The 24,259-nt window shown below is 37.9% G+C and overlaps 1 protein-coding gene across 5 annotated transcripts in view; it reads left to right on the top strand.

The window, feature by feature from the left end:
* Nucleotides 1-22,955, top strand: part of METTL4 (methyltransferase 4, N6-adenosine) — a 33,021-nt gene extending 10,066 nt beyond the window's left edge. The window contains exons 4-10 of one of the 5 annotated variants that reach the window (XM_067547063.1): nt 1,190-1,556; nt 3,586-3,655; nt 7,579-7,753; nt 8,015-8,121; nt 8,872-8,963; nt 21,129-21,220; nt 22,094-22,955. In XM_067547063.1, the coding sequence (XP_067403164.1) occupies nt 1,190-1,556; nt 3,586-3,655; nt 7,579-7,753; nt 8,015-8,121; nt 8,872-8,963; nt 21,129-21,220; nt 22,094-22,105 (915 nt within the window). In that variant the 3' untranslated portion in view covers nt 22,106-22,955. Of the gene's footprint in view, nt 1-1,189; nt 1,557-3,585; nt 3,656-7,578; nt 7,754-8,014; nt 8,122-8,871; nt 8,964-17,863; nt 17,927-21,128 lie in introns of those variants that run through there. The other 4 variants (XM_067547045.1, XM_067547071.1, XM_067547055.1 and 1 more) reach the window with 4 other exon arrangements.
* Nucleotides 22,956-24,259: the final 1,304 nt, after the last annotated feature.

Below are 24,259 nucleotides of genomic sequence, written 5' to 3'. Positions count from 1 at the left end.
TATTTTTTGGTTTATAATTGAAAATAATGAGGTCATGATGATGTTGAATACAGAGAGTAATTTTAGGCTCTGAATCTGCAATGAAAAGTGCATAAGCAGACCCTCAACTGAAGTCACTGTTATTCTGTGCAGGTTTAAAGCTCTGCCTGCATGAATGATTTCCAGGATCAGGGCCTCAGAGAGTGTAATTTAGATCAGTGGTTCTCAACCAGGGGTACATATACCTCGGGGGGTATGCAGAGGTCTTCCAGGGGATATGTCAGTTCATCCAGATATTTGCCTAGTTTTACAACAGGCTACATAAGAAACTATAGTGAAGTCAGTACAAACTAAAATTTCATACAGACAATGACTTGTGTATACTCTATATACTATGTATACTCTTGTGTCAGTGTTTCTCAACCAGAGATCATGATTTATTTTATAATTATATGGTAAAAAATGAGAAAGTAGGCAATTTTTCAGTAATAACGTGCTGTGGTGCTTCTGTATTTTTATGTCTGATTTTGCAAGCCAGTAGTTTTTAAGTGAGGTGAAACTTTGGGTACGCAAGACAAATCAGCCTCTTGAATGGTACAGTAGTCTGGAAGGATTGAGAACCTCTGATTTGGATGGTCACTAAAAACAAGTTATAATAATTTGTCTTACTGGTTTTTTTTATCACCCTTAGTTTGATACATAGATGTTGTGTTTAAAGTAAAATTCAGGTTCTTGAAAGATACCACAGTAAAATAAATGGATAATGACATCAGTTTTCCTGATAGTAAATTTGTTTGTATCATCTGAAAGTAAAATAGAGCTTTTGCACTGTACACAGAGTTTATATTGACTTTGCACTGAAATTTGCTTATGTTAATTTTGTTGACGCATGCAAGTTACTGATAGTCACTAAAATGTCCTATCTTTCAATTATGTAGGAAATGTGATGTTGTTCCACAGTCAGTATGTATGCAAGCTTTTAAGACTTTCCATGTTTAGCAAAAAATCAATTTGAAACTACATTAACATGCTCTCACAGCTTTCTAGTCATGAATCAAATGATCTCAATATTTAATAAGGGTCCTGATAACAACCTACAGATTCAGAATGTAGCAAATATGTCTGAAATTTCAATTTAATTCTCCAGAGATATCAAACAAACATTTCAAAGATCCTTTCCCTCTGTTTTGTATCTCTTGTTACTATACAGATCAGGGGGCTTATTTTGGAAGGCACCAGGTGTTTAATCCAAGAAGGACTCAAAAGTGGTTTTCTTCACCCCATTTCTGCAGAACAAAGTTGCATCAAGAATGTTGTTACAGGACATGTTGGCTGTGGGTTGGCTGAATTATGTGAAATGGCAAAGAATTTTCCTTCCGTGAATGAAAATGATCATCGAACTGCACAAATGATAGATGAGGAAACATGCATTCCAGAGCAGGATCTGCTTTCATGTGTTACAGAAAACAACACAAATTATACAAAGATAATTCATTTAATGGGGCAAAAGTACCTGGTGCCACCAAAAAGCAGTTTCCTTTTATCTGATATTTCCTGCATACAACCACTTCTGAATTGTAAGTATCTTTACTCATTAAAATTTCCTTTTTTTGTCAGTGGCCCATTGATCTGCTCACTGACGGGATACGTAGTCTGTTAAGCCACAGAGCCACCTCTCAAGTAATCATCTTTACATTAAACTTCAATGTGGATTGAAGTATTGATAGTAGGGAATACGCTGGCAAGCTACTATCATTAGAAATGTGAGAATGACCTACTCTTCATGCATATCAGCTGGGATTTTCAAAGAAGAGTAGGGGAGTTAGTTGCCCAACTCTGTGAGTAGGGTACCTAACTCTCTTAGGCTCCTTTGAAAATCTCATCTGCAGTGTTTTATGTGTAACCCAATAAACTAATGCTGCTTTAATTAGCTAAGGACTTTATTTCTGTGCTTTCCCCAATAGCCTATTAAATGAAATTGTGTTGTTTACTCACATTTGAATAATTTATAACTAAAGTATGACAAGGTATTTAAGCAGAGAGAAATAATTTTTTTTCTCAGAATTAATTCCTTCATGTTTAGTACCAAAAGAATAAACTATTTAGGCTGTAGCCATAATCTGAGATTTGATAGTTACATTTATTTCCTACTCTCCAATATTCCACTTTAAAATTAAAAAGAAATCACCCATGTTTTGCTAAATTAAATTCCACTGCTTTCTTAACCATTACAGTTCTCTCTTGAGAAATTGGAAGTTCAGGCTGTATGTCTGTTGTGCAAAATTGCTTGCTACATTGAGGTTCATGAAGGAACAAAAAGACATTTTGTATTTCCTAAATCAGAGCTCAGATTACTGCTTCACATTTAGCACCACTTGAATTCTCTCAATCAGAAATCACATAAATCAGGAAATTTGAGAGAGGATTAATCCTAACATGATGGCATGGCCTCAGATATTTTCTCAAAACTCTTACTCCCAAAAGTAACTATTTCTACTGTTTCCAAAGAATTGGCAGATTCTGGCCCTATGCAGAATACCTCCCTCAGTTCAATAGTCAATATCTGAATAGAAACTATGATCTGGAAATCATAGGATTATAGACATGTAGGGCTAGAAGGGATCTACTTCATCCCCCTGTATTGAAGCAGGACCAAGTATACCTAGACCAGTGTTTCTCAAATAGTGTTCCGCGGCTGAGTTGAAGGGTTCCGCGAAAAAGCGGAACCATGCCACTGAAATTAAAAGAAATCGCGCGCCGCGGAACAGCTGGTAGCGCGCCGCCGAAAACTGCTTAGAGAGTGCACTGCCGAAACTAGCCTACACTGCGCCACCGAAAAGGGGAAGATTTCCTGGACTTGTCGGCGGAGGGTATGGCATGGCCGTGCAAGGGTTTCGTGGTGAAATATAATTGAGAAACACTGACCTAGACCATCCATGTCAAGTGTTTGTCTAACCTGTTCTTAAAAACCTACAGTGATGGGAATGTTGCATCATTTTTATATGTGCCCTTCCACAGTTGCATTTCAGATTTGTGCCTTTTTAAATACACTGAGTATCTCATTCAATATTTTTAACTGAATAGAATTGTGATCTAAGCCAAATTCTGTCTTAAAGGAATCTGAATTTAGATAAAAAAATTTGTAAGGGGTTTTTCTCTTTTGACAGTTAAAGTGACATGTGTGAGTGGTGGTTGCAGTACTGGCAGGATAATAGCTGAAATAATAACACACAAGTAGTAGTTTGCACTACACCTGTAACCAACATGACATTACATAGAGTCTGTGTGGCCTAAAACCATAACTCCAGCTGATTAGCCATTTACAAATCATTAATATCTGATCCAGTGAACCATCATATGACACACTTAAAATATTTTTATATCAATTTTCTTCAATGTAATCAAAATAATAGTTATGATCATAATATAGCAAGGTAACAAAAAGCAGTTTAGAAGCCTTTTAACTGCTTTAAAAGACAAAATAGAATGTCACCTCTCTGCTGCACAATTTATTCTTCTGGTCTTTATAATTAGGTTGCTTAAACTTTGGGGAACAATTTTAACTTTTGTTTTAAAACTAGTCTTTCAATTTTACTTTCTTTCTAGATAAGAATAAATATGATGTCATTGTGATAGATCCACCATGGCAGAACAAGTCTGTTAAAAGAAGTAACCGGTAACTTTTTTGTAAATTTAAATGTCCTGTTCCAAAAAAAAAAATCTGCCAAACCACACATTTGATTTTGTTTATGTGCTATTGCAGCATTCTACAAAGTTCTGATTGTGTTGATTTTTGTTTTTTTACTTCTATACAAGTGAAATTGATATAATATGGTAATGTAATCCAACACATTAACTGCTAGTTTAGGCCCATTTTTGCAAACACTTTGACATGTGCCTAACTAATCTCATGGATTCATTGAGACTACTCAGATGCTTCAAATTAAGCACGTGTCAAAGGGTTTACAGGATCGGCACTTAAATTACTTCTCAGTTGACCCTGAAGCTAATTCTGTTGCAAAGCCCCAATCCTGCAAATAACTTAAGCATGTGCTCACTTTTACTCGCCTGAGTAGTACCATTGATTTCAAAGTTAAAGGCATGCATAAGTGTTTGCAGGACTGGGTCCTAATTTAGAAACTTCAGAATTTTTTGAAGGATAGGAGGGGGGATTTAATTTTTCTGCTTGGTAGAAGTAGAAAATTAGTAATACAGTACTGAAATTCTCAGGTCTAATAGGGTCTGTAGCTGAGAACTCTAATTTTTAAAGTCATTGCATTAGAATTTATGGGCCTGTTTCTCAAATGAGCGACATAACCAATGGAGTTCTATCGGAATAAAATTTATCATAGACTCACCACCATGTGGAAATGGTGGAGAGTTTCAGCCTATAATTTTCCAACGTGAAAATTGATATAGTTTTTCTTATGTAGCTCTAGAAGCTTGCAATTAAAAAAAAAAAACAGACTTCTGATGTCATGGGATTGCACTGGTGGGCTGCTTTTTTTTTTTTGGGGGGGGCCACATGAAATAATTTGCTAACGCAAGTTGAAGTTAAGTGTATTTCCTACTCTGACTGTGCAATTTTTTAAAGTAATTTGTTAAATATCCACACCCCATGCCTTGCCTCTTAATCAAAAAATCCAAATAGAGTTTCAGACTCTTCTGAAATAAATTGCTTTTCAGCTTTTAGCGTACAATCACAGACAATACAAATCAATGCAATCCTGAAAATCACGCTCATGCACAACATTAACTCCCTTCAGGTGTTCTTTAAATATTTATAAGAAATTACAGACTTTTAAAGTGAAGTATGTCTCTCAGTAAGAAACCTTCATCTTGGTGTGGTCAGTTAAGGTTGTGCATCATTGAGGAGAAAGGGAGAAATAGGAGCTACTTTTTTTTTTTTTTTTTTTTTTTTAAATTGTACATAATGTCACATTGTCTGGAGTGGTTTGTGACTGAGTGCCAATCTCAGGGCAGACTGTCAAAAGCAAGGCAGACATCCCAAACTAGTGATATGTTCTGTAATCACATTTCACCAACCCAGTAACAAATGTGAACTTCTAGATTACTGTAACAGTCTTACTATGGAGTCATTGACAGTCCTCTTAGGCTCTCCAGTCTATCTTGCCATCCAGGCAAGCTGGATTTAGTGATAAACAGTCACACCAAAAATCACAAAATATTCAAGTTGCTCCCAGTCCCAAGAGACCAATCATTTACCCTAGATCAGTTTATACTCTAGATCTCACACCAAAAACAACACTGGTAGCCAATCCTATAGTACAGCGGTTCTCAACCGGTGGTACTCTGAAGAAGGCTGGGTGGTACGCGAGCAGTACCATGCAGCCGAATCCGCCACTGGAAGTGCCCCCCACCCCCGCGAAACCCTGCCGCCGAAAAGGGGCAAACGGCAGAAGGGTTTCGGCAGAGGGCATTCTTCCCCCCATGTAACCCGCCGCCGCTGCAAAACCCCGCCGCCGCCGAAAGCCCCCCCCCCTCCTTTTTTTCCCTGAGTGGTACTTGGGTCAGGTACAGTCAGGTCAAGTGGTACTTGACCTGACTGTACCTGACCTGAGTGGTAGTCGGGAAAAGAAGGTTGAGAACCGCTGCTGTAGTAAATTAATTAAGGATTTATTAACTAGGAAAAATAAATGAGTTATTTACAGATTAAAGCAAGCAACATATATGCACAATTGAGTTCAGTCTGGTTCCAAAAGGTGACAGAGTTGTAGAAATCTGTCAGCATTGATTGTCTTTTCAGGGCTTAACCCAGGTTGACCCTGAGGATCTTTGCTCTTTGTTTCTTAGCTCCAGGCCTTGAAAGAGTCCAAACATGAAAAACATGAGATGAAAAATCTTCATATTAGCTATTTTTATTTCCCTTTTCCAGCATTCAAACCGATGGGACGAGGCCTTCTGCATGTACTTCTCCATGGGGCAATCAACAAAGCTCATGTCCTACAATGGCCCACTTAATTTTGATAGCCCTCCTGGATGGGCGGAGGGGAGCCACTCTTCCCGTATGGGTTCAGAAGTTCAGAGCAGTCATTTTTACAATTATAGAACAAACTTTTATTTTACCTTGTAGCATGGAATACAAACATTACAAGTAAGATTAATACATACAGCAACGTACAAGCATTTTATATAGTCTAAACATATCCTTAAAAGTCTAACACCTATCTTGAACAATAGTAACATATAGGTGAGCTGGTCTGGTCTCCAGCTATGAATTTGTCAGTCCTCAGCTGATGCCTACAGACTTGGCAAGAGCTGGCATCTGGTTTACCAGCGTCACACGTAATCTGCAGTCTGTCTGCTCTCTTTTTTTGGTAAAGGCTTCAGTAACAAAAGCCACATCCGCATCATCCCTTTCCTTCCTCCTAAATAAAATATCCAATTTTCTGTCAGAGCAGAAAACTCAGTTATTTCTGTTCTTGAATTCAGTACAGGTTGGTATTTTGAAATAGCTGCACTGGTTACAGTAGGATTTTATTTATTTTATCCTCCTTGAGAAAGGCAATCTCTTCCACAGAGTGTATAAGTGCTAAATTTTTGAGCTGAAGACCAGCCAAGGGCATAAGTGGAAGTTCCTTTAAAGTTTTTTTTACTCATTGCAGATCAGTGGACTATCTTGTTGAATGGGTTTTAGCATCCTAGTGTTCACATGAGGATCTTGATCTATATGATTAAAAATAATTAAGCTAGAGCAGAAATACATATTGAGATTAATGCTTAATTGACAAGAAGTAATTCTGCAACATTCATAGGAAGACTGCATCTTGAGTGAGGTCCATGAAAACTACTATTTTACTAGTGTAGATAGCATGGCATTGAAAACAATAAATAACCACTTCCATAAATTAGAGGCAAGATCTGAAAACCTAACTATAGTCTTCATGCAGGAGTAAAATTAACTTTACAGTATTCAGATTTCTTTTAAGCAACCCACTGTACCTCTAGCATGAATACTAATTTAAAATTATAAATGACTTTTCTATGTGGTTTGAGAAGTGATTACTTTTTTGACCTTTAAAGCTGCCAGTCAAGTTGGCATTGCTCTTGAACTTGTAGGTTACTCATTTGCTTTTCATTCAGCTGAGAAATTTCTTATTACAGAGTGAATGATAGAATGGTATTGACTTGATTGGAAGCTACAAAGTAAACAGAAGCTCTTGTGTCATCAAATAGCTTTATTCTAGTGTAAAAAAGAGTAATGGATTGAAAGTAATAATCTTTATCAAAATTTAAGACTGGAACTCAGTCTTTTTCAAAAGTAATATTCCTACAGACCTGACATATTTTGGGGATGGAAGAAATATTTAGATAAAAATTACAACCACTAAAAAAAATAATCCATATGTGTGGGTTTTTATTTTTTTTTGGTAAGAACTAACAGATTTGGCCACTGGATGTCACTCTTGACTCATATTTAAGTTTATTTAACTGGGTTTGGGTTTTTTTTTTATTCAGGAAATGTTTCGTACAGAAGAATGTCAGAGTTGAGACTTTTTATAATCCCTTTCACTGTTATTGTTTTTTTAATTAGTTTTGTATTTGCTAATATGGTTTTCTGAATATACCGAGGTACAGATACAGCCACTTGTCTTCATGGCAAATTAAACAAATTCCCATACCAGCACTAGCTGCTCCAAATTGTCTTGTGGTCACATGGGTGACTAATAGACAGAAGCACCTACGTTTTGTTAAAGAAGAACTTTATCCTCATTGGTCTGTGAAGACTCTTGCTGAGTGGCACTGGGTGAAAGTAAGTTATGAATTTGTTTGCTTTTGGTGAGTGGGGGGAGGGCATGCAACATGGTGCTTTTCTGCATATTTCTGTAATTTGTCTGTCCTTTAGTGTGTGTTTGTATTTAATAATCATGACTTCTTAACAGGGATTCTGTAATTTTATATCTTCATTTTGTATGAAGGGAAAAAAAGATTAAACAGTAAACTAATAGAAAAATGTACCTGTTGTATACTACTGAGTCACATGCAAAATGTATTTCTCATCCCTTTGCGTCAGATTACCAGATCTGGAGAATTTGTATTTCCATTAGATTCTTCCCACAAAAAGCCCTACGAAGTTCTTGTGTTGGGGAGAGTTCAAGAAAGTATAGATTTGCCATTAAGGTATGAAAGACTATTTTTAGTAAATATTTTTCCAAGTGGTTGTTCTCTTTGCATGTGTCATTCTTATGTAAGCTATATGATAAGTTTCCAGGCTTGTCATTACGTCTCACTTTGAAGCATAGAATGTCTGTTGAGTCAGTGTGAAGCGATGGAAACTGCTATAAGCATGGTTGAGAGCTCTTTTTGTTCAGAATATCACCAGGTTTAATCATCACTGGGGCTTGTGATGTTACAATCCAGTTTTTAAGTTTTTAGCCATTTTGATTTTATGAGTTACACTTGGGTACCGTATCTGTACACTAAGGCATATATCTGTGCCATGTCTGTGCATGCCTCACCATAGCAGAGGATCTGGGCCAATGTGTGTTTATTTGTATATGCACATAATGTTTGGGTGTGGTGTGTTTTTGTTAAAGTAGGTGATATTCTACAGTTGAAAAGGGACACAACTATAGATTAGTTTGTTGGGGTTTTTTTTTTCCCCCCTGTTGTTTCATCCCTTTATTACGTATGTTTTCTCCAAAGCCTCAGAAATTTCATATATTGCCCTTTTATCTTTCAGGAAAACAAACATATTCCACATTTAGATATTTAACTTCCCCACGGTTTACTGTGAAGTCTGACAGTGAATGAATGCTCTGTATTTTTATATCCTATTTGAAACAAAACTCCATGAAAACGTGTACCTGTATCACAGTATTGATTTGAGAGATCTAATGTTTGTTTTCTTGTTCTGATTTTATACAATAGGAAATCAGATGTGGAAGTACTTCCAATTCCAGACCACAAATTAATTGTCAGCGTACCTTGCACTCTTCATTCACACAAACCTCCTCTTATTGGTATGTACTTTGAACACTTCCGTACAATATAGTGAATGTCTGAGCACCTAAATCGATATGTAGATGCCTAATTTTCAGAGATGCTAAGCAGTTATAGTGAATAGGAATTACAGGTGTTCAACATTTCTATAAATTCTGCCACTTGTAGTTGCTTAAATATGGGTGTTAGGAGCCAAAGTTTAGGCATCTCTGAAAATTTTGGACAGAGGTCTCAAATAAAAACAATTATTGCATTTGCTTTATAGTTTATAACTACTTCAAAATTGCTTTGTTCCTGCATTTGGTTAAAAGAGTTCCAAATGACCTGAGTTCTTTCTTTGGTGTGGTGAGCTGGGAATACATAAAATAGACTGTCTATTGCTTACTTAATTAAAGCCACCAGTCTCTTCTTTCTGGGACACATAGTCCTGAAGAGATTTTTGGGGGGGGGTTTTGTATGTAGAATATGCACCTATAACACAAAACCTTGGGCACATTTACATCTTTTTAAAACCACAAATTTAATAAAAATAACTTTTAACAAACTGACAATAATTGACAGCAAGTAGATCATACTTGTATTAATTACCAACAGCCATAATACATTATAGGAATTGATACACCATCTCTAACCAGTCCATTAGACCAGAGGTGCATCCCATCCAAACCCTTGCTCATGCTAGGTCTGAAAAATCACTTGACCTTTGCACAGTGCCATGAAGGTCTGCAAACTGGGGCTCTGGCAGATCAGTGATGAATTTTCAAATCAAGATTGGATTTTATTAAAAATATATGCTCTAGGAATTATTTTTTGGAAGTTTTATGGCATGTGTTATGCAGGAGGTCAGACTAAGTGTTGGAAGTAGTAGTATTTATGCAGGGTATTACTATGACACTAATGTAACCATAAATTTATTAAAGCCAAAGGCTGGATTGTATTTATAATTGTTCTAAACATGCCTAAATAATAAGCAATTTACTACATCTGAACAGTAAGAAAACATTTATAAGCATTTGATCAACATACTTACAAATGGGCTAAACTCAGGGGTGCTTAAACCCATATTGGTTGGCTCCAACTTGGTCAGGCATGTATTAGCAGTGAACCCTTTAAAAGTTGACTTTGTTTTTATGTCCTTTAATAAACAAGTGATGTCATTGCCAGTTATCAGACCTCAGTTAAGGCCAGATGAAGCAGTTTCTTATATAGTCAATTACTGCACCTGGTATCCAATTAACTGTGTTTTATTTCTATTACTTCAGCCCATAAGATAACACTGATATTTTGAAGGGTCGGTCACTACAAGTTTAACACAACAACTCTTGTTTTCTCATGATTTTTTTGGTCCCATGCTTTGGGCCTATTGCTCATGCTAATATCCCAACTTAATTTAAAACCATCTTTCCCCCAGTTCTAATGTGGAAGGTGATCACAAGGGTTCCTTCTTGCCTTGGAATCTATGAATGTATAGACTGTATCATTGCAATATGCTATACTTGTAGACTCTTCATGTTCCATTTGGTGCAGGAGGTGCCAGTATTCACTTGTGTGATCTCTGGCTACTGCACTGGATCCATTTTAGGTTTTGGTTGTAAATCCAGGTACTGACTGATTTATAGAGCTCTAACTGATTTGGGTCTTAGCTATTGGAGAGACTGCATCTCTCACCTTGAGCCACTATGAATGAGAACAATTTTCAGTTAAATCACTGGATTTAATTGTGTGAGAGCTTGGTGGCCCAGTGTGCTCAGTAGCGATCCTTCAACTTTGATTTAGCCCACCCTTCTTCCCATACATACTTCTGACAAAATTCTAGTTTGATTACTCTTCTATATAGGACTTGTACCGATCTCATCACTATAGTAGTATCTGATTACCTTCCAGTGGTGCATTAAATGATGCGATTAACATTTGTCATGTGTGATTCTTTCGGTCATCCTCTCCTTATGGGGAGAATTGTGTGTGCAATGTAGTGTTAATTATGGTAGATTTAAAAAATTGTATGTATATGATGCTGTGTGTTTCTGGTGTAGCAGGAAGGTTAAAGCAGTGTTCTTTGCACTTGGAGTGGAAGGTGGTGAGGTTTGAGGTGGTTCTTGGTTCCTATGAGAATTTGTTCCATATTCTTGGACCAGTCCCCAGGAAGCTCTGTTTCCCGCACTGACGAACTTTACCCTTATGGTAGAAAGTTGCATTGTGTCTGAACAGCAGAGTTGTCTTGGATGCTAATCTCAACTCCAGTTGCAGGCTTGTCTGAGAGACAGTTTTGAAACTGTTTAATTTAGAGGGTCTTTTTTATTAATAGTGTGTTAATACACATGTGTCTGGAAGAAGTAATTGGGCACAGTTTACTAATCTGAAATATAAGCAAGCTTGAATCCATGACCATCCATAAGCAATGTCCTGCAACTAGCCTTAGAATTCAAGTCTTTCTGAGTGATTAACAGGGGTGCCTGAGCTGATTTACATGGTTGAAAGGTTCATGGTCACTGAGGCAGCCCGGACTCAGACTTCTTAAAACTTGATTGGCCAAGCTCGCAAAGGCTTTAGAGACAAACAAATTCTGTTGAGTCAAGTGTATGTAATGTGATAACTTTTGAACGTTGCATCAGTTCAATTCCAAAATGTCAGGGAGTGTTCTAGTTATCAGTGGGCAGAACCCTATTGATTTGGGGGAAAATGAGAACATAGGGAGTTGCTCTCATCTGTTCAGCACAACCACAGTTTCAATTACCTCTGCACTTATCTGTAGATCAAACAACTGGTTGATGGTAGCCCTTAATGCCTTCCAGCATAATCCCTGCTCATCCTTCCAATAGAATGTAATGTGGTTGACACCCTGACTGACTTATCTCCCAGACAGATGGAAGAGAAATAAATGCTCTTCCTGTTGGGAGCTGTGGTGTAGATGCTCAGCCAGTAGGGGCAGCCAGAAGGAGAGGGGAGAGAGCGAGAGAAGAAGGCTTCATTCCTCACTTCTAGTGTCTTGTCTCCATAACACCTGCTCTGTGGCAGGGAGGGGGCAGCAGTGCTCTCCTCCCTTCCAGTCCAGGGACAATATTGGAGAGAGTCCAGAGGAGAGCACCAAAAATAGCAAAAGGTTTAGAAAAGCTGACCTAAGAGGAAAGGTTAAAAAAACAAAACAACCAGTCTTCAAATATATTAAGGGCTGTTATAAAGAAGATGATGATCAATTGTTCTCCATGTCCCCTGAAGGTAAGACAAAAAGTAATGGGCTTAATCTGCAGTAGGGAAGATTTAGGTTAGATTTTAGGAACTACTTTCTAACTACAAGCGTAGTTAATCTCTGGAATAGGTTTCCAAGGAGGGTTGTGGAATCCTCATCATTGGAGGTTAAGAGCAGATTGGACAAACACCTGTCAGGGATGGTCTAGTTTACTTGCTCTTGCTTCAGCATAGGGGGCTGGACTTGATGATTTCTCAAGGTCCCTTCCAGCCCTACATTTCTATGATTCTATGAGTATGATTTGAGGGAAGAGAGTCTCACAGTGCCGATGGCATAAGAAGAATGGGTGGGGACAAGACCCATGGTGTGGGGGTACAGGAGAATGGGGGAACAGAGCCCTTGGCATGGTGGTAAGAATAGAAGATCCTGCTTGAGTGGGGTTGGGAATGGAGGGTAGACAGAGACAGTGCTGAAGGGAGTATGGGGAGCAGAGAGCCTTGCATGGGGAGAGGCAATAATGGGGTGCACAAAGTCCCTAGTAGTTGGATGGAGAATAGGCAATCCTGAAGTGGGTAGAGGTGGATTGGGGGGAGCAGACAGAACCCCAGGTAGGAGGAAGATTGGGAGGCTCTACTATGGGGGAAGGAAGGAATGGGGGGAGGGGAGATGCACACAACTCTGAGTGGGGAGAGAGATTGGGGGTCCTGTGGAGGGAGGGGAATACAGCCCCTGAAATGGGGGGAAAGGGGAACACATTGCTAGAGCCCTGCAAATTCATGGATATCTGCAGACCATGTTTGTGGATTGCAGATGGATGCAGATCTAGATTTTGTATCTGTGCAGGGCTCTACACATTGCTGCTGGCATGCAGGAACGAATGGGGGACTCTGGCACAGGGCAGAAGGAGAAGTTGGAGGCATACAGAGCCCTGGCCATAAGGAAGAGGCATGAGGGAGGGGGCAGGGGAAGTTAGAGTGTCCCTGCAGTAGAGCGGGGTGCGAGGGTGGCACACGAGGAGTTTGTGAAATGGAATGAAGGAATACAAGAAGTCTATGGTGTGTGTAATATGCTCGGCCTCCACAAGCTATGAAATTTCTTAGTATATTAAACCTAATACCAGTGAAGTGCACTAAGAAATGAACAGGAAACTGGTGCATCACAGAGCATAGGTGAGATGTGCTTGATGTGGCTAGCACAGCAGAGCAAGTAGTCTACTGCCTTGGGTGCTACCAAAAGCATTTGGATGGCCAATAAAGAGAGCCCCAGTTAGTGAGCTATACAATAGGCAAATGTGGGGTGAGAAAGACATGGATAAAATATGGCGAGGTCCATTTCAGAGACATTCATAATCCCTTGTCCAAGTGCTGATAGCAAAATGTAGTCTTGTCAGATGCTGCTACATATAATTTCAGGAGCAAGGGTCTTAAAGAGCCCTTAGACTGCAGACTTCCTTGTTAAAAATTTATTGCATCACTTATAATTGAGGGAACAGATGCAACCCCCACTACTACCAGACCTTCTAGAGGTTTCACCCTACCCACCAGTTTCTTGTTTGGATTGAGCTTCAGCCAACTTTCTCTCATCCATGTCAGACATTGGTCAGGCACTAGCGAGACTGTTGTCCAATCTGACAAAAGTGACTCTGGTCACTGATACACTGCTGACACTGCATCTCAAAATGTCTGGTTTCCCTTAGTGGCCTTATATTCACACTGCTCAAGACAGTGACACTACTATATATAGATTGTTCAGGATTCCTGTACTAGAATGGTTCCTTCATACAGTATGTGTATGATACAGACTATAGAAACTACATTGGTGAATTCCTGTGTATAAATTCAGTTCTGAAACTGGCTTAAAACCAAAATATTGTACTTTGGGGATTAGCAAAAGTATTTAAAGCTAGGGATTTGGCACAATTAATTATAGGCAAGTAAGTATGATTAGAATCCACCTTTCATTATATGTTTCTTGCTTCTCACTCAAATACCTGGTACTAATGCCATTATAGGTGAGTGGCAGGCATCATGATTTGGTAGACTTAATTTACCCTTTCTATGCGCACACACATCATACATCATTTTGAAAGCTTATTATGTCTACTTTAAGATGAGATATGATACAGAGCTGTCAAGTGGTGCCATTACCATAGAAACAGGAATAAACAGTGACACTATCAACACATGAAAATGATCACTTTGAAATATATGCATTCGTTTGTTAGTGTAATTACTCTATGTATTATTTCAAGACATAAAATTGGATTTCTTTGTGACTTTAAAGCATCACAACAACAAGCTAAAGAGTAAAATAAAATCTAATAATACATTTGTACTGGTATCCTTGAAATGTGACAGGTGACATTTCTAGTCAACATCATTATCATCCTGATCTCTATTGAGAGTGTGTGGGTTACTACAGTCTTCCTTGTCTTGGCATGTACGCAGTTCTATGCAGGAAAGATTGTCCGACTATAGACACAGTTGACTGTAGAGCAAGCCCTACTGGTACAGGCACAAATAAGGTCTTGCAGAAGCTGAGATGCCATTGGTCCCTTGAAGAATACAGGAAGTAGATCATTTACTTTTTTTCTATATATGTTGCAATGGTAATCCAATCTCTGGTTTACCTATATGCAAAGATATCCAAATTTGTTTGCCAAGATGCTCTTTTGACTTGCTCTTCAAAACTGTCCTCATACAGAGCGAATTTGCCAATGGCTTGTCCTTTGTTGGATAGACTGAGGTATAAACAATTCACATCTCTGTGGGTCTCCTTTTCTTCCTCTGGTCATACAGCATTGCCTTGCTGCAGTAATTGCAAGTTGTCTGTCAGACTCACCTAATTTGGCAAGATCTGTGAAGTGGTAAACTCCCTTTGTTTTGACATTAAACACTGATTCCCTTCCCCCCCCCCCCCCCCCCCCCCCCAATACAAAATAGGGATGAGGCAGAGTCATGTCCTGTTAATGCATGTCCAGCAGAAGGTATGTTGCAGAAGTCAGGAGTGAGTGTGTGCACAAGTATGAAGCAACACTTGTCCGTTTCAGGCCATATGTTATCTGCGTATTCCTTTTTTGGAAAGTAGTGAATAGCATGGGCCAAATCATTTGTATCAGGTGACCTAATTATTATAGGTCCTTGACACCCAAGAAACCCAAAAGCCACACTGGCATATACATGTAGAAGCATCCTTGTGTTCACTTCCTCTTGAATACTGTTCTAGTTTTGGTCTTCAACACATTTAGTGGTGATGGGCTCTGCTACTTTACCTTTGAAAAAGCCTACAGCAAGAAGGAGTGTTTGTGTTGGTGTGTTCCTACACTCTCAGATGCATTTTGAACCTATATTCACAGAGAAATTTTACAAGTGACTGCTTCTTGGATGCCATGTTTAAAAACTTTCCACGGAGAAACAGAGAGTCCACCAACCACTGGTATTTCTTGCATCCAACCTTAGATCCTGTCTGGTGCTTTGTTTCTGCAGTTTTCACAGTTTTCTATCAGACTTCAATTACAGAATTAGCTTTCTCAAATCCTTTTAGGACCTGCATCAAGTATTCAGCAGCCAATTCATTGGATGTGTGGAATTTCTGTCCAGCCATCATTTGTATGACAGCCATGACATCTCCGACGTACACTGTGGTTTCTTTGCTACATGCTCTTAGCTCATGGATTCTTTCACTTGAGCATTCAGTTGATGGCCTAATTCAGCTTTGTCTGTTCTTCTGAGTGTTACATCAGCATGTAAGAGGGACATAGGCTCAAATGTCTGTGAGAGACCAGGATCAGTTGCCGTTGAAACATCATCTCTGCGTCTTGCTAAGGATTGGGCTCTGTGGAAAATAATTTCTAGACTGATAGCTGCTGTGATTTTCCCTCTGCAAGACTTAAATTTGGTCTTCTTCACATATCAGCAAATGTTTTGATGCCAATTTCTTGACTGGGCTGAAGAAGCTATGTGTCCCATGAGTATCAAGTGCACCGCTCACAAATCTTTCCATTTGTTCTTCACCAGCATCTGCTGTTTTCAGTAGAGACTTTTGTATATCTCTCTTCAGTGCAGAGGCAAGGATTTTGTTTGTGGACTTTGACTTCACTACTTCATTAGAGTACTTCTTTCTCTCATAGCTTTTGCATATTCATAATATGAAGCTGTGTATTATGATCTCTAGTACTGACCTGTGCATATGTGTCTCTGGTTAGTATTGCATGCACAGGCAATTACAAATTAAAACCTTCAACCAGGCAGACTAGAGGCTATTGTATGTAAAAAGCTAACAAATGGAGAAGTATTACGTTAGAAATTCATGTACATTTATATCTACCCACTATGTAGTACAAACTATAGACGTGTAATGTACTGCTATTGATGCATAACCTTCAGTGTGAAACTGATCTGTTCAGCAAATTTCAACTGAAAATATAGAAAACTTATCACTTGTGAGGTACTTTGAAAATTAAGAATGTAATAGGAAAACATTTCATGTTAGTATATTGCAAAAATGTTGATATTTCCTATTTTTGCCATGTGTGAAACAGATTAATCATTGCTGGGGGAAAAAAAAAACTTTAATATGTTGACCTTTAGTAGTTTTGAGCAATAAACACCACATTAAGGTGATGAAATTAACATAAATGGTAAAAACTATAGTCAGTCATGTTGAGTGTTTCTGGAACTGTGCAAAAAATGACACACTCATTTTGATACTATTGTTTCACCGGGCCCTACAGGCTTAAGGCATGAGTTGACAGCTCCACATCATACCTTATATAAAGGTACATAAAATAAGCTTTCACATGATATATCACGTAGGTTTGCTTAGGGTGGGTACATTAAATGCCAGATTTTTGGAGAATTGCCGCACGCCTATTGTGCTTTATTAATTTTTATTGCTGAAAAAAGAAATTTGCCACTGAGAACAGATCATCTGGCTAGTAATTTACACACATTTTTTATATACATGTATATTTATAATAAGTAAAGGTTAGTCTTAGAACAGGGTCATTGAACCAAAAATTAAAGAGTAAATTTGTTGCTTCTGTCTGAAGATATTTGCAGATATTCTGAGTAGTATTTTAACAAAGTTATTTGCTTTTTGTTTTGTTTTTTTAAAAAAAGGTAGTATTCTAGATTTGCCAGTAGAGAGCAGCTGATCCACATTCACAGATTATTTAGAACAACATGAACAGAAGCTGAAGTTTGGGGATGGGGAGAAGGAAGCTTGATGACTCACACATTCTTTGTGTTTTGTTTAAGTAGCAACAAAGCTAAAAATATTAGTATTTATTGCTACTGTCTGGCACTTTTTCTTGTTACTATTGTAAAGTTTATATGTTGGTACATATGTAGCCAATTGATGACTGATTATAACAATTTATTTTTCTGGGGGAAGAGGAAGATGCAAATTAAAGCAAGCCATCAAAAAGAGACATTCAGGTTCCTGCAGTGCATTTAACTATGAAATCATGACTGTAGAGGTTTCTGGTGATGCATGTTCTGTGTTTAATGCTTACAGCTTTAATATGTCATTGTAAATGTACTTAAAGTGCTTTATGCAAATACTTTAATATGAAATTTTATCACTCATGTTTTTGATTCAAATAACAGCAGGTTTTCATTCTAGTCCAATTCATTGTTGCTGCTAGAATACGTAAAGGGTGGCTGTCTTACATGGAGGACACTGAGCAATGTTGAATTTCAAACATTTTTTTGTTTTTATTGTTTTGTACAGGTTCCTCGACTGGCTCTTGAGATTGCAAATTTCTTCCCCAGTTTGTACAGTTATTAATTATGCATATATGTTAGAGATAGCAGTATTATTATATAAAAGTGTGTCCTTGAAGGGACAGCCAATTTAAAAATCGTGGCCTTATTGTTTGGTCTGCCCCAGCCACTTTGCACTGCTCTAGCAGAGCAGCAGCTGGAAGCCCAGAGGAAATCTGCTTCCTATAGCACCTCTGTTACCCCTTGAGCCATGTTGTAGAGACATGTCTGAGAGGGAATTAAAGAAGGCATGCAAAGGGTGTCCTTCTGTCCCCTGTGATACTCTGCTGTGCAATAATCTAGGGCTGTTGGCAGCCAGGCATAAATTGGAACTCAGCCAACTGGAGGCTTAGACAAAGACTTAGGTGGCATAAAGCCACCTTTGTTGCCCCACCTCCAGCACTCCCCCAACCCTTTTCTGGTCCTGTGCTAAACACAAATCAGTCAGCCAAGATTATCTGGCCCACATGTTGTGAACAATTTTCCTAATATATTATTAAATACGAGAGAATTTCAATCATTTGATCTCCTTTCACTATTTATGCTGTATGTTTACATTTTGGACCATAAATCAGTGAAGTTATTTTCACTTTCATTTATAAAGACAGTTTCATATCGGGGTTCCTACTACTTCAGTATCTAAATTTCAAACACTACAGGGGAAGGGTTGCTTGTTTCAAAACAGACGCTTTCTTTGAACTCTTATTTTAAATGTGTTGCTCTAAAATGCAATTTTGAGCCAAGTGTAAGTTGATAGTGTCCCTTTAAGTTAGAATAATATTGATTTTTAGTGACATCTGTGTCTATGACAAATAGAACTGAAAAAGTAAAAGTGTTTTTAAGGTATGCCTGTTAGAGAATACAATATTTTTATCTTTTGGTATCAAAGGGATGATCCTTCAGTCCTTTTTCAGCTGAAAAACTTAATAAAGAGTTTTGCTTAAGGTCCATGGATCAGGCCTCAAGTGTGTATTAGCATACCTTGTGAAGGTAGGAAGGGCATAAAACCCTAACACAGATACTATAATTTATAGCTTAAAATAGAAAGTGTTAATGTTCAAGTAAACTGGTGTCATTAGATTTTATACCAACATAATACGACCATATTATTGCCCTCTTTATATGTTAATTTTCATTGGACTGAGGGTTACTGCCTGATGTGCTTATGTAAATACCCAAGCCAAGCTATGAAAAATTGTAGTGTAGCTTGAATTATTGTAAATTATAATCTGACTGCATCTACCCACACAGTCGTCATGTACTGGAGTGGGATCATTAGGGGCTGTGGAGGGAGGAAAAGTAGGAGAAACTCCTGGGAACCCATTTTAAATTCCATCACCAAAACTGATAGAAAGGTTGGAGTCACCACCTCTGGTTACAGCTAAGCAATCCCTGCCAGAAGTCATTTCTCCCATTTGCTGAGTCAGACAGTAGGTATTTTAAAATACTTTTCAGGAGATGGACGTTTTGGTGCTTAATAATTAGTAATACTAGTGCTGTTGGACTTCCTGTTGCTGTATCAATATACTCAGTATATATATTTTAGGAACAAAATACAAAATGCAAGTTCTCCAACATATGAATTTAATAAAACCTTAATAAAAAAAAAAGTGAATAAATCACCTGTAACATTTCTGTGGTTTTGTTAAAAATGGGGAGATGGGGCAGGTCTACATGACCTGTGCTTACACCAATATGTGAGAAATATGGAAACTTTAAAGAGTAAAAACCTTTTAAAATATAATATTAGAATAAGTTTCAAGTGGATTGCAACTTTCAGAGAAGGGGAAAATGTGTGGGTAGAAAAAGCATGTGGTAGGATTGCCACACATTGATCTTTGGAAGGATATTCGTCTTCCAGCAGCAGGAGCATTTCATGATGTGGGTTTGAACAGATGAAAAATCTGCAAGCAGCCACCCACCTGAAAGTGTAATTCTTTGATAGACAACTCTGACCGAAAAATCAAACAATGGATTCCAACCAAAAATGTTCCCACCCTTGCTTTGATGTATGCTGATCAGATGTATTTCTGCTTTCTGAAATGATAGTGAAAGGAGAGATCAGTTCAAGTAACAAAATGCCTGATACAATAATGGATTGTTTTCTATGCTTCATGTTTCATGAGGAATAGTGAAAATTGTGTGAATGAGTTCTGGAGGAAAGTGGACAAAATCACTCTTGAGAGAGGGGGAGTTTTTCAATTCTGTAGTTAGTCTCAGTCAGAAGTAAAAATTACATTGCTGGGGCATATTTTTGCTGTAGAGGTATTTTTCAGCCTTTCCCTCTTCTTTGTATTACTTTTAAAAACCTTTACTTAGTAGGCTTTTTTTGTACTTTAAACCTTCTCCCTGAAACTTAAAAATTCAGAATCCTTTGACCTAACAGCAAGCTATATCTGTCTGATCACAGTAACCCATTTAAAAGTGTAATAAATATTTGAAATAATAACTTTCAGATAAAATCAAAGAAACAAGATACCTTCCCTGCACCCCCTTGCTGAATATTCCTCATAATGTGAAATAATTGGTATTTTAACAGAAAATATCTATTTACTTAGATTTAAACATTAACAAAGAACACACAATTGTAGAAGAAACATGATTGTAATTGTAGTACTATAGGAAAGAACATTTTTATGGACCTTTCCTAATGCTTCCAGGATAGAATGGTTCTAGTATAATGAAGAAGAATAAACCTGTGTATTAACTACCCACTGACTACTGTATGCTTGAACTGGTGTTTCTGGTTCATCTTTTTACAGGATGTCATCTAATTGCTCTGTCCTTTTTGTGTTGTGAAAGGTGGGGGGAATTTCAGTCCTAATAAATAAACAAGCAATTGCTCTTTAAAAAGGAATACTTTTTTTTTAAATGTTCATGTATTTAAAAAGAGTCAAGTTAATACTCAGGAGATGTTATGATGACAATATTGAAAAATTGAAAAGTCACCTGTGTAGGCGCTGAAATCCTCATTCACTGACTCCAAATGAAAATCGATAAATCAGGGCTATTGAAGGTTTTGACAGTATTGTTCAAAATCTCAAGGGCACTTATTTCAAATGACTTTCTGACTATAAATAGTCAAGCTGGTTGATGAAATCCTTGAAATTAATTTGCTGTCTTTTTTTAATGAAATATTCCTTTTTTCATCTCCCAACAGCTCAGAGGAAATTGATTTTTTTAAACTCCTTTTTCATCATCATCTTTGTTTCTTTTTTTTTTCTTTTGCACAGAGGTTCTGACAGAATATATCAAACCTGATGTGGAATGTTTGGAATTGTTTGCTCGCTACCTGCAGCCTGGTTGGACCAGCTGGGGAAATGAGGTTCTTAAATTCCAACACATTGATTATTTCGTTGCTCTGCAGAATGAAAACTAAGTAGGATCTTTTAGCTTATCTAGAAGACTTCCCCCTCCCATAGTTCTAGAGCTTGATTTTTATTATTGGGGGTGCACTCAAAAGGCAATGTAAATGGAAACAGATATACTTAAATTGAAATCCTTGTAGTGATTAGCCTTCTGATTAGATTATGGTGGTGTCTTCAGTTTTACAAGGTGTTCCTGTGTTTTGATTCCCCTTGAGAAGTAGGGCAGATCACTTGAAGTACATGCTTCTGAATCAATTGATTTTTCTGAAAGAAAATATTTCTTTGAATTGGTGTCAAATCAGAAAACAATGGAAACTGAAGTAAATAAGTATAAATACAGCATATCTCACCACATATTCATGTATGTCTTTCTATCCCCTGAGAAAAGGGAGCAATGTCTAGATTAATAGGTACATGGACCATTGATTGGTACATATTCTGTTTACAAATGACACTTAAAATAATCAATTCCAGCCTTTTTAATCCTGTTAATTCTTTGAATATATTGTACATGATCAAAGTCCCAACATCTTACAAATTCTGCGTATTAAGGCATATGTATGTGGTAAAAGTTCAGCAGAATATAAATATTTTACAAACCTTGTTTCCTCATTCTTGAAAACATTTTAAAAACTAAGTTGTGCTTCATATTTCAGTTTATACCTAAGTTACCTTTTAGCTTCTCTTCCTTGTAATGTTTATAGGACTTGAATGTTCTTGAAAAATGTTTGAATAAACAAAGTTTTAGATCTTTTGACCTGATAACTGTTTCTGCAATAATTAAATTATCTTTAGAATGATATATTGCACATGTCCTTTGCTTCCCTTAGGTTCTGCTATGAAAAAGATAACTACTTAATGAAACAATGGTATTTGTATGCAACATTGGAGGCAAAGAGATCCTAGGAAGACAAATTGCCATTATTGATAACAAGGAGTAAAATAAATCCTACACCTATTCATACACAATCATACACAATTAAATCAACTTTTGGTTGTTTAGTGTGCTGTTAAATTTTTAACCAAATCCTGGATGTTGTCTCTTTTGTAACTTTTTGTTTTGTCAATGTATTATGCATAGATTTTCAATTTCTCTGTTATAGTTATATGGTGGTTCAATTTCACTCTTTTTTTTTTCTTTATTTGGGCAGTAGAATTAGCAACTCTGAAATAATAGTTCCATTTTATTCTGGTTAAAACAAAAGATGTGAGCACATATTCCAACAATGAGAAGTGCAAGCTGTTATCGTACCAGTAGGCAAGAAACTTCTGTTGGTTATATCGTTAAATAATCATTCTTGACTTCTAATTGTCCAAAGTGTACATCATAGCTTTTTCCCCTTACAATGTATAATTTGTATGTAATAGGTCTCTGTGTATGTATTATGTTTCCATGTGGTTTAGGCTTCCCTTAGGAGGCCAAACTCATAATTAAAAACACAGTTCTGTGTTAATCATTAAGGGCAAAATGTTTATGGAAAACTTTTATTGACATCAGGGGAACTTTGCTTGCAGAGAAAGTGCAGGATATGGTTTTAAGATAGTTGAATGTCTAGGACTGCAAGAGCAAAGAAATGTATGGAAGGGGAGAAAAAAAATCTGCTATATAAAACTCGGCATGTCTAGAGTAGCTCCCAACGTGAGGATGTCGCCACACTTTTATAAACAATGAAATAAATATTTATAAAGGGCTCATGGTTTTGATACTTCTGCCTGCAGCATCTTGTCTCAACTGGCTTATCTGTATCAGGGATAGGCTACTATCTCCAGCACTGCCTAGGAGTTGATAAATGAACCTGCGCCCACCCTCTCCTCCAGCTTTCAATCCAGCAACCCATCCAGTGATACACTGCCAATTCAAGAGACACCCTCAATTTGAAAATATAGTAAAAAAAAATTGTAGATACAAATTGATCTCTGAGTACCTCAGCCAATTTGTGTGGTTTTACTATCATATTCCCTCCCCCCCCCTTTAAAAAAAATTTGGTGGAGTGAAAGGCCGACATAAAGAAAGACGTCACTCATCAAGCACAAACTGAGGGTTGTGATGTGGTTATGGGGGGAAGGGGGAGTCGTGAGCTGTGAGCCCCAGCCAGGTGTGGGGCTGTGAGCCTCCCTTCTTCCTCCTGGCTGAGGAAGACACAGATACTGTTCACCGCCCCAATGTTCCTCCATGCCCCCCTAGGGGACTGGGAGTGGGAGAGCAAGAAGCAACACCAGAGTTCCCTGCATCCAGGTCACTTTCCCCACCTCGGCTGGTGCTCTCTGCCCTCCCTTTACGCAGCCCAGGTGGGGAAAGTGACCTGGATGCAGGGAGCCCTGATGTTCCTCTTTGTTCCCTCCCTCACTGCCCTCTAGGGGATATGTGGAGGAACAGCTTTCAAGGTGGAAGAAAGTAGCAATATCAGCCGCTCTGTGTATGCAGCTCTGTTTCCCTAGATGGGCACAGGAGAGGGGACTCCAGGGGTTAGGAATAAAGATGGTGCAGGGCAAGGATTAGGGGCAAAGCGGGGTGCTCACAGTGATTGGGGTGAAGGGGGAGTGGGGAGCCCACAGGGGCCAGGGGCAGTCACCCATGGAAACGAGGGGGGTCACATGCAGAGGCTTGCTATGTGAAAGGGGTCACCAATACAAAAAGTTTGAGAACCACTGCACTAATGCATGTGACTGATGTTCATGTGAACTGCCTAGGTGATTGCAGGATTATGGCCGAAAAAAAGGAACTGAGAAACTGCTCTCAAATGTATAGAGGAAATAAATGGGAAAAAAAATCATAAAATATTTTGTCTCTTTCAGGTATGGTAATGTTAAGTGTTACTTGTAAAAGCAGGTCAAAAACCAAATCAGACACGTGGGTCGTCATTTTCAAAGTTTGGTATCTAAAGCTAGCTATAAGTATGTGCATCTGCGAATTGGCTTTTTCAGAGATGCTGAATAGATAAATAGTAAATATTTATAATAGAATAAACAATTACTATTGCAAAGGGTAGTTTATT

This window comes from Emydura macquarii, unplaced genomic scaffold, assembly GCF_026122565.2.
Source record: "Emydura macquarii macquarii isolate MOO-44397 ecotype Brisbane River unplaced genomic scaffold, CSIRO-AGI_Emac_v2 contig_212, whole genome shotgun sequence".
NCBI lineage: Eukaryota > Metazoa > Chordata > Testudines > Chelidae > Emydura > Emydura macquarii.
Note: the sequence above shows the minus strand (reverse complement) of the source record. Positions and strands in the feature narration are given on the sequence as shown.